At 33.2% G+C, this 11,269-nt stretch overlaps 1 protein-coding gene across 1 annotated transcript; it reads left to right on the plus strand.

Moving 5' to 3' along the window:
- The first annotated feature begins 6,935 nt into the window (after positions 1-6,935).
- Positions 6,936-8,173, plus strand: LOC106444894 (ribulose bisphosphate carboxylase small subunit, chloroplastic 1). The gene is made up of 3 exons (XM_013886318.3): positions 6,936-7,385; positions 7,548-7,682; positions 7,777-8,173. The coding sequence occupies exons 1-3, from the start codon at positions 7,215-7,217 to the stop codon at positions 8,014-8,016; spliced, it is 546 nt and encodes a 181-aa protein (XP_013741772.1). The 5' UTR covers positions 6,936-7,214; the 3' UTR covers positions 8,017-8,173.
- Positions 8,174-11,269: the final 3,096 nt, after the last annotated feature.

An 11,269-nucleotide genomic window follows, 5' to 3' on the forward strand; every position in this document is an offset into this window, starting at 1 on the left:
CTTTCCGATGGCTATTAGGTTTTCAACTCTTATTGGGATAAGAAGCCAGTCAAAATAACTTAACAAAACAGGTTAGATAATGTTAGTGGTATATTTTGTAGAATAAGAAAACAGGCAAACAGCAGTACCTAGGAATATAATTTCAGATGAAGTTAGTTAGGTCATCAAAGATTCAAATAACAATCATTTATCTTTTTATCATCACATTCACAATAGTATCATATACGGGTTTATGTTTATTTAATACAGATTACAATTCATTCATAAAATGGTCATCATTTGATAGTTTACACTTCTTACGTGGACTTTATGAGATCTTTTGTACACACTACTGGTAGACATTGAAAATAAGATACATATATATATATATATATCAACTACTTCCTAGAAAACAAAGATATATGTATCTTTGTTCTTATTTTTGTTAATTCTTTTGAAGGAAAAAGATAACTAAATTTTCTACTTTTCTATAATACCCACACACATTGTTAACCACTGGGGGAAAGGATGGTCCACTTGAAATCTTTGATGGACACATTTGTGGACGGTGTGCATACATAGGGCATGTCGATAAGAATAAGTTATCATAATATTTAACAAATACTAAGTGAAAATCCGCGTCTTGCGGCAGATGAACATTATATAATATATATATTATGTATTATATGTTCTTTTACCTTTTATGAAATAATAAAGAACAAATAAAAATTCATTAACTATTATGTATATAATTAAACTGGTATAATAAATTATATTAACCCAAACAATCATTTTTCTATTTTATATGGTATATAATTCAATTTAAATGATATTAACATATATATATATAATATATTTTAATATTGATATCTATCTATTAAATGATATTTTTACTCATAATATTTATTGATATCTATTAAACATTTTCAAAAATATAAATATTTTTATAACAAAAACTTTAAATCGTTGATAACAAAATTTTCACTGTGAAATTAATAATTTTATTAATTTATATATTTTTTTAAAAAAAATCAATGCAATATTTTAAGTTTAAATATTAATTTTTCAATAGTTGTTCAAATATTTATCAAGAAAAACAAATTCAAAACAAATTTCAAAATTAAAATATTTCTGTATTTTATATGGTATATAGTTTAATTTAAAAGATATTAATATATATATCTTTTAATCTTAATATTTATTAAATGAAACTTTTTAATTATATTATTTTGTAATCATTTGTATCTTATCATAGCAAAAATCTTAAACAATGGATCACAATAATTTGAATGTGAGAGTTCTAACAAATTTAATAATTGATAGTCATTTAAAAAAAACAGATACAGAAAATTCTAAATTTTTATTATATGGTTAATGTGGTTATTTAATTTATTTTAATAATTTTAAATAAAACAAATATGATAGATGATAAAATAATTTTTATTAAATCTGTATTATTAATTTTCATATATACTTTAGCCACATTAGAAAATTTTGTAATTTTTATTTAAGGAAAGAATGCAGAATATTAATGATGAATTATGATTAGTTTAATAAAAAACTTATTATATATTTAGATGAACTAATCTATTTTTTTAGGATTCTGAAACTTATTATGGTGATGACACATGTCTACCTCAAATGTTGTATTACTTTTCTTTTAATATATAAGAGATACACACACACACGTGAAACCCCCGCAAGTCGCCCTAGAGACCTTTTCTCTCTGGCACACCGCCCAAGGCGCCGTTTCAAGGTCACCCTCCGATCTCCATGGATTCACACTGCAAGGTCTTCTCTGTCATCGTCTCCGTCCAAAGCTCCATTTAAGAAGCTATGCTTCTCCTCGTCGGGACTCCACCCTTGTTAACCCGAAGCGTTTCAAGGAGAGGTGAAGAACTCTTGAAAGCTCAAAGGTCGAGCCTTTCATCTGTCTCTGTGTTTTCCACGCCTAGTTTGTTGCCTCCGGTGAGAACTCGCATTTCCAATGTCTCAGGCCCTGCTTTCGTTTCAGTGACGAAGAGCCCTCCTTCACTACCATCTAAGCCGGAGCCTCCAGATCTGGTTCCGGTGGAGCAGCTACAACACTTGTTTGAAGCTCTCTCTCCACCAGATCTGCCGCTTGAAGCTCTCTCTCCGCCAGAACCGCCAGACCCTCCTGACGTACCTGTCGTTGGTAATATGATTCTTTGCTGGTGCGTTAACTGGAGTTCTAAATGTTCCTTTCCCAGCAGGCTTGTCATTGTGTTTGTTGCTGCAACATTGGTCTCTCTTTCTCGCCCATTAATCCAGGTTTTATCTCAGAGATTTTCTAACTTAATGTTAGGTGATGAGTTGATATCCTTAGTTTGGTATCTTGAACTCTCTTGTGGTTTGTCTCTGTGTCTGGCCTTGGCCTTGGTGCGCCCCTTTACTGCAGTATGCAGTCCTTTTACTGCTTTATGCAGTTCTACCTTTGTGTTACTCAAGTCATTATCTGTTCAGTTGTGGCAGCTTAATGGAGTGATGCCTCACATATCAATTCATCATGTGAATCAGGTTTTGTTGGACAGTTATTGTCTGGTTTCCTCCTTTATGGAGGTTGTTCCTCTCCCAATTTCATCATCTACCTTGTGTGGTTTTGTTGCAGGGGGTCTAATATTGAAGATTAGAAATTCTTCTAACACTGAAGTTCTAATCAAAGGCTTTGTAGCTATGTTGAAGATTGTTGATTGTGCACTTGCTGCTGCTTCAATCCTGGGAGTTATATTACTGATTGTGGTCTCTAATTTCCAAGGCTTCGTCTCACTTTACAGCTCGATGGTCGTTGAGATCAGAGGACTTATTGACGTCATTAGTTGTTTAAGCGTTTTTTATGCCCCTATCCTTCTATGTTGTATTTGTTTCCTTGTAATAGATGTTTGTTTAGCCTGGATGGCTCTGTTTTCATGTTCCATAAACACTTTCTCCAGTCATTGAGAGTAAGAATCCATAAAAGTCGAGGTTTGTCTAAAAAAAAAAAAAAAAAAAAAACACACACACACACACATATATATATATTTCTTAATTGTAGTTAAGTAAAACATTGCTGCGTTGCAAATGTGAACTAGAACATCTACATAAACAAGACCTTTTAACAACTGAATATTTACTTTAAGTAAATAGAAGTTTGTTTGCAGGAAAAAAAAGGAAAAAAGAAATATAATTTAAAAATAAGGAAAATTTTCTGGGAAGAACTTGTGATGCAGGTTTAGGTTTTCTATACAAGGAGCATGAGCCTTATAAAGAATAATGGACTTTGGAGAATAAGAAAACCGATAGAGATTTGTGTGCTTGTGTGATCAAGCGTTTGGTGTCATTGCTGTCCGCTAGGTGTTAACAAACTTTGAGAGAATTCTAGAATTGAATTCTAGGCTCTTGGGGATTTTTAGATTACGATTAGGTTATCCTAATGAGTTCTTGCAATAGAAAACAACGGCATTTTAGGAGGATTGTACTTGATTTACGGGTTTACAAATTAGTTGTATTTGTTTTTATTCTAGTAAACTGGAAAATAATGTTTTCGGCACTTTACTCTAGCCTCATTCACACTTTCAATTGGTATCAAAACATGTTTCCGATAGGCCTGAGATTTTGGGTAATCAGGTTCGTTCTGAGTAGTTTGGTTATTTGAAAAATGTATCCAAATAGTGTTTGGTCGATGTATTGTTCAGTTTCGGATCGGTTAAATTTTTTGATGAAACTAACCATATATAACCCAAAAATGGGTAAAATTTGGTTCGGTTAAATATTACCCTATTTAACTAAAAACTGAAACTAGACTTGTTACCCAAACGACATCTGATTAACCAAAAAAAAAAAAAACTCTAGAAAATGAAATGTTAAATGAAACCAGACTCATTAATCAAAATGTCAAAGCAAAACAAGCCAGGAAATAAAACATAATTTCCAACACAGAAAATGAAACAAACATAGCTCCATGAAACAAAGTTTTCAAATCACACCAGAAACAGAAAATACTTGAAGTCTTAAACAAGAAGAACACAAACTATCAAAGTACTTGAAATATTGTCTTTTTAGCACAAAATGAGTCAGCCACTCGTCCAGAGTTCACTCCTTACTCTATGTTGTATTCAGTTTCAAACTCTAGGATAAAACAAAGAATACCATAAGTGTTCAAAACTTCAATAATCAAGATTATATTTGGAAGTTCTGATCATGACACATTGCAACCAAACTCTAGAATCAGCTTAAGTCTAGTTGAAGATTAGAAATTTTTAACTTGTTGCGATTTTACCGAGTTTGGAAATGATGCTGTTGTACACTTCAAGTCAGATGCTGAGGTTGGAGAGTTTGACGAAGATTCGGATTCATGTCCGTCTGATTATTCTTCGGATTATGGGTAGATTAACATATTTAGAAAATCTGTAATCATATATTTAACTTTCAATTGTGTAGTTTTTTTATGTATTGGTTGTTGGAGTTGAATAAAATATTTGTATTTTTTTGGTTGTTGGCCTTAAGAAATTTACAATGTATTCCAAAATTATTTAATATTCAAAAATTTCTTTATTTCGTCGGTATTCTGTCGGTATATTCAAACGAAATTCCAACAAAAACACTTATATTGGTGTTTCGGTATGGGGTTTCATTTCCATCGGAATTATACCAACGGAATATACCAATGTCGTCGGAATTTTGTCGGAATATTCCGATGGAATTCCAGCGAATAAATGTTTCCGATATGATTCAGTTAATATTAATGTAAAACCGGATACCTATGAGGTCAAAAAACCACATATTAAGTGTATAATAGGATGTGAGTTAAAAATCATTCCATTTTTACAAGTTATAAAATCCTCTACAAATATATCTCCCATAAGCATTTATATACTTAAAAAACATATTTCGAGAATCCAACTTACAATATCAATTATTTGTAATATGATCTCGTATAAACACTTATATACTTAAACATGCAGATAACTCCTTCTAAGTTATCAAAAAGTTATAAAGTTTATTGTGGGTCAAATTTCAATTGTTTTGAAACCCCAACCCTCTTTTTAATTGGAATATACCGACAAAATTCCGATGGATCTATTTTTCAACCAATTGAAAAGCATGCAGAGAATATTCTATATTCATCAGAATTTTGAAAGTATTTTTCTAAAAAAACTTCTGACGAATATAGCATATTCTTGTTTCCGACTTGGTCAGTTGACCAATTAACACAAAGTTCAACGAAAAATATAAGTTCATCGGAATTTCATCGGAATTTTAATGTACTTGGGAAAAGGAACAACCAAAATTTTTGTGAACTGCCAAATACCAAAATATTTCGACGGAATTCTAACGACCCTTTTCCGTCATAAAAGTTTTATATAAAAAAAGAGGGGAGGAGAGAAGAAGAGAGAGAGAGAGAGAGAGAGAGAGAGAGAGAGAGAGAAAGAGAAAGAGAAAGGAGAAAGAGAAAGAGAGCAGAGAGAGAGAGAGAGAGAGAGAGAGAGAGAGAGAGAGATCGAGAGAGAGAGAGAGAGCGAGAGAGAGCGAGAGAAGAGAGATCTGCTCTCGAGAGAGCTCTCTCTCTCTGAGAGCTCGTCTCTCTATCTCGCTCTCTCTCGCTCTCTCTCTCTCTCTCTCTCTCTCTCTCTCTCTCTCTCTCTCTCTCTCTCTCTCTCTCTCTCTCTCTCTCTCTCTCTCTCTCTCTCTCTCTCTCTCTCTCTCTCTCTCTCTCTCTCATCCGGCGAGTGTAAACATATATAACAATTAAATTAATTTAGAAAACAAAATGTTTAATATAGCCAAAAATGAACGTGGGGTTTTAGTTGAAAAACAAAAAAAACATACTAACTCAAATCTTAACACACCGTATTTTTCTTGATGTTGAATTACCACTTGATTTGTCAATTTTACCAAAGGAATCCCTCAAAATTGTAACTCAAATGTAATACATTATACATCAAAAAGTAACTCAAAAATCTAAAAACTAATCTTACATTTAACCCAAACTTAATCTTATAAAACATTGCTTTTAATGTAAGGATGATTTTTTGGATTAATAACTTTTACATTCATTAAAAAATCATAAAAAAATACAACACTATCTGACCAGCGCTAAATATAATTGGTAATCTTGTATCATTGCGATAAAGGCATCCGAAATTTCATTTAATTGAGAAGTTTGGTTCGGTTCAGCATGTTTATAAGAAAATGGTTTTTGGCTCGTTCTGTTCGGTAATCGGTTAGATCGGTATCAAAAAAAATTTTGTTCCCAAATTTCAATCCGAACTAACCTAGCTAACCAAAATTTTGAATCGAAGTAACCAAGCTACCTAAAATTACTCAAAATTTTGAACCGAACTAACAGAATTAACCAAACCAAAACATTGGACCGAATTAACCAAACTAACAGAATTAACCGAATTAACCAATTTTACCCAAATTTTTAACCGAAATATAATCAGAACCAAAAACTTTAGTTAGTTTCGGTAAAATTTTAAAAACCAAACTACCCAAATACCAAACTGAACTGAATTTTTTTTATGTTCAACAAGATTTTAGTCGAACCGAACTACCTGAATCCGCAGGAAGTTACCCATCACAGAGAGATGCACAAAGCATTACCTAAAAACGTTACATTTAGTGTTTTGGTACCACTTTTATTGATTTAGTTTATAGTTTTTAACTATTAAGTAACAGTTTGTTTTTCGTGTCAAAAAAAAAAAGTAACAGTTTTTATACGGTTTTACTTTTAACTTACCAATCGGACCCACTATTCTTTTTTTTTTGTTCGTTTGAATATGGACATGACCATTACAGTAGTCTCATTACTCATAAGTTAATTAGTACGACATACATGTATAATTCAAGTACATTTCGTATAGTAATTTCAATTGTGAATTTAATAATGAACCTAATCAAATTAAGCGAAACTAATTCATATAAATAGAAGGTCCGCGAACATTGAAATGTAGATCATGCGTCAGAATTGTCCTCTCTTAATAGGAAGGAGCCAAAAGCATTGGCTCAAGTTGAGACGAGTAACCATACACATTCATACGTTTTCTTACAAGATAAGATAAGATAATGTTATTTCTACACCTTTCTTTAATCCTGTGGCAGTTAACGACGATATCATGAAATCTTGATCCTTCGATCATTAGGGCTTCATACCTCTTGCGCTTCTCACTATATATAGATAACCAAAGCAATAGACAGACAAGTAAGTTAAGAGAAAAGAAGAAGAAGAAGTAGTAATGGCTTCCTCTATGCTCTCCTCCGCAGCTGTGGTTACGTCACCGGCTCAAGCCACCATGGTCGCTCCATTCACCGGCTTGAAGTCTTCCTCTGCATTCCCAGTCACCCGCAAGGCCAACAATGACATTACCTCCATCGTTAGCAACGGAGGAAGAGTTAGCTGCATGAAGGTAAATGTCACTAGAGAGTCTAGAGCTAGGCTTGTCTTTTATTACACGCAACTGGTAGATTCGAACAGAATCCTATTCAAAAGTACATTTAGATACCTAGAATCGTTAAACAGTATATACAAAAGTGAACTAATATTCATTAATTGGAAATACGTTTCGTAGGTGTGGCCACCAGTTGGAAAGAAGAAGTTTGAGACCCTCTCTTACCTTCCTGACCTTACCGAAGTTGAATTGGGTAAGGAAGTCGACTACCTTCTCCGCAACAAGTGGATTCCTTGTGTTGAATTCGAGTTGGAGGTAATAAAAACAGAAGTTTTGTTTTATGGATCTAAACATCTTTTATCACATAATCTCAATCCTGATTTTGATTGGAATTCTCACGTGTGTGTAGCACGGGTTTGTTTACCGTGAGCACGGAAGCACCCCCGGATACTACGATGGACGTTACTGGACAATGTGGAAGCTTCCCTTGTTCGGATGCACTGACTCTGCTCAAGTGTTGAAGGAAGTCCAAGAGTGCAAAACGGAGTACCCTAACGCCTTCATCAGGATCATCGGATTCGACAACAACCGTCAAGTCCAGTGCATCAGTTTCATCGCCTACAAACCACCAAGCTTCACCGGTGCTTAATTCGCGTTGTAAGACATTTCATAAATAATATCTACTCATTTCATTTCCATTTGTCTGTTTTCTTTGGCTTTTTGTTTCTGAGGCATGTTATATCGGATTGTCAAGTGTCTGATTTATGAACATGTAATCTCTATATTGCATATTTTCTTCTTGGTTACCGATGGTTATTATCAATTTTTACTGGTATAAGAGTAAGAAACAGTCAAACTAACTTTACAAAACGGAATAAGTAACGCTATGCATGATAATCTTTTCTAGAACGAAGAAAACATTGTTACATGCAGTTAATTAGTTCACTAAAGATTCACATAAGAATCATTGTATCATATGGTCGTCACACCCGCATACATATTTACCATAAATTTGTAAGGCTTCAACAAGATTTCAATCTCATCATTTGATGTTTCACACTTCTAACGTGGAGTTTATGAGACCTATATACATATTATTTGTATATTATCATTGGAAATAAGACATATTATATAGATATGGAACTCTATTCTTATATTTTTGTTATAATTGTTTTCAAGAGTTAACTAAATATTCTACTAGTGTTTCCAAAAAAAAAACTTGGTGTCTCAAAAAAAAAAACTAAATGTTCTACTTTATATATAATATATCAAAGCGATTTCCTAAAAAAACGTATGCATGTACATCTCACTCCCACACATAGTTAATCAGTGGAGGGTAAGGATTAGCCCACTTGAAATGTGTGAATTGTGATAGCAAATTTGTGGACGCACTCATATATAAGATAGGCATGCGGATAAGAGTAAAATATCCTTCTACAGTTTTCTTAATTTTTGAACAAATGTATTTTTTTTTTAAATGATACTTAAATAAAAAATTTCTGGGTTGCAAATTTGAACCAGAAATTTTTTGTAGGAAAACAAGCTAAAAATTCAAAAGTAAACCAAAACAAAAATTTCGTTTAGGCATTCAAATATACATAATTTTTGGTTTGCCTTTGGTTCTGCACTCTTAAATCTAATTGAATAGGCATAGTCGTTCAAATTTATAATATATTGTTGTAAGACTATTTAAGATTGTTTTGTGACATAAAAAATATTGTTTTTCGATAGAAATAGTTCAAATATATCAAATGAATTTTAAATAATCCAGTTAAAGTTAGAATAAAAATATATAAAGTATTGGAGATAAAACAAGTTGTGGCCCATGCAAATGGAACTGACCGTAATTCTTTTTGTTTTTTACAATGAATGCAAATACCATATAAATGATGGAAGATTTCTAACAGTTAGTCTAAGTAAGGACATATTCAGAACATTAGCTCAATCAGAGGTCGATCAGACATCCACTCAAACAACCAACGGACTGACCAAGACATACGTGCATAAGTCAATTGTCCTGAATTCTGTACTCAATAATGTTTCAAAGCCAAGTGAAATTATCTTAAAAGCTGCATGATCCAGAAAGATATGGTAATTATAATTCTTAACATGTCCATCTGCCAGTATTAGCCTATTGAAGAAGTAACAGACCCAACCATGAAGCATACAGCACAAAATCCAATCACGGTCTACAATATGGTTCTCTTGCAATCCAACAAGTCCAATATCAAGAGAAACACTCACAAAAATCTCAAAATATTCTCCATTTATTCAGATGGTTCAAAAAATTTCCACACTTGCCTTGTGTGGAAGATTCGGATTTGACATCAAACCAAAATCAATTTTGGCAACAATGCGACCTTTTCAGCTTTTAGAAGCATTCTACAAAATCCTAAGCAGCACCATCACACACTAGATCAGGATGATCCTTAATGAACACCAATTAAACAACCCGGAGCTATTTAAGAAAAATGGGTCAACACATTGGTTCAATCAATTCCAAACCAAGATTTGGCGACAATGAGACTTTCAACATGAACCAAGTAATGCAAAAGACATTAGAAGATCATCCAAAACACACGTGATTACTTTGAACTTCACATGGACCGATCTTGCATATTTGGATTCATGCACATTATTGGTCCAAAAGCTCCAACGGCTCTTTCCTTTCTTCAGTGGAGTCTTGAAGGAACATGCAACGAATCTGAACGTTCTCAAACATCATCAGTTTATGCCAAAGCTTTCCAGAATATAAAGAAGTTACAGAATCCCATTCAGCACTATCCCTTAAACCACACGTAACGGTAGCTTTTAGATTTATTGATTTGTTTCCTTATTTTCCTTTTTTTTTGAGAAATGAGCCACGACCTATATAAGCTCAGCCTACTCTCATTCTATTATTCTCCCTTGATCATTTTTAAAGTAATAATAAATCATCTTAATTTCTTCACAAAGTTGCGAATTCTTTGTGTTGTGCTATTCCGTAGTATTTGTAAGAAAATAAGTAACTAGGATGAACAGTCCAAGAACAAGAGAGAGATAGATTTGAGTGTAGAAAATTGTTCGTAAGAGAGAGAGTAAAGAAGGAGAATATTATTCCCTTAACTTGTAATTTCTGGTGACAACACATATTTAAACTAATCTAGATTTGGACAAAAGGTAATAATGAATAAAGACAACATGCATGTTTGTTGAGTAAAGAGAGAAGGAACAACTTCCAAAGTCATTGTTTTCAACGGTTGAATGGATAAGTTGATGTGTGGATAGGTTCACTTGTCTCCATTTATCGTGGATGGGTGACCGTGGAGATAGCTCGCTGTGAATGAATAAGCTTGGATAGGTGGCTGTGGATGATTCTTCTTCTCAATAGTATTAGGTGTGTGATTCGCTTGATGTTATTGAAGCCCACTAACTCAACATGTTGTGTGATTCAACGTCTTCTTTTTGTGCCAATGATTGAGCAAGTCATTCCTTATCCACTGATTCTATCTCTTTCACTGATTCAGTCTAAAAATGAGTTGTACAATTAAGGGTGTATCTAGGATCAAATATAATTGGGGGCACACACAATTTTTCCTTAGGGAAATTGCACTAGATAGTAAAGTTATCGGTGGTAATTGGGTATCTGGTAAAAATACTGTGCAAACTGAGGTAATACCAAAATTGTCCTCATATCCACAACTAAATAATACACAACGTCGACTGACACGTCAAAAGTGAAAGATTGACGCGACTGTTAAAACCTTATCGGAAGAACCAATAATGCAAACAACCTCGAAACTTCTGAAAATGCTAAAAACCAAAGAGGTCTGCCAATTCTCTTAATTCCAATATATTGTCTCTTCCGCCTAAACAATTATTTGTTAGTTCAGTCTGCCAAATTTCTTACATCCCTTTACGTA

The sequence above is a fragment of the Brassica napus genome, chromosome A4, assembly GCF_020379485.1.
Source record: "Brassica napus cultivar Da-Ae chromosome A4, Da-Ae, whole genome shotgun sequence".
NCBI classification, from domain to species: Eukaryota; Viridiplantae; Streptophyta; class Magnoliopsida; order Brassicales; family Brassicaceae; genus Brassica; species Brassica napus.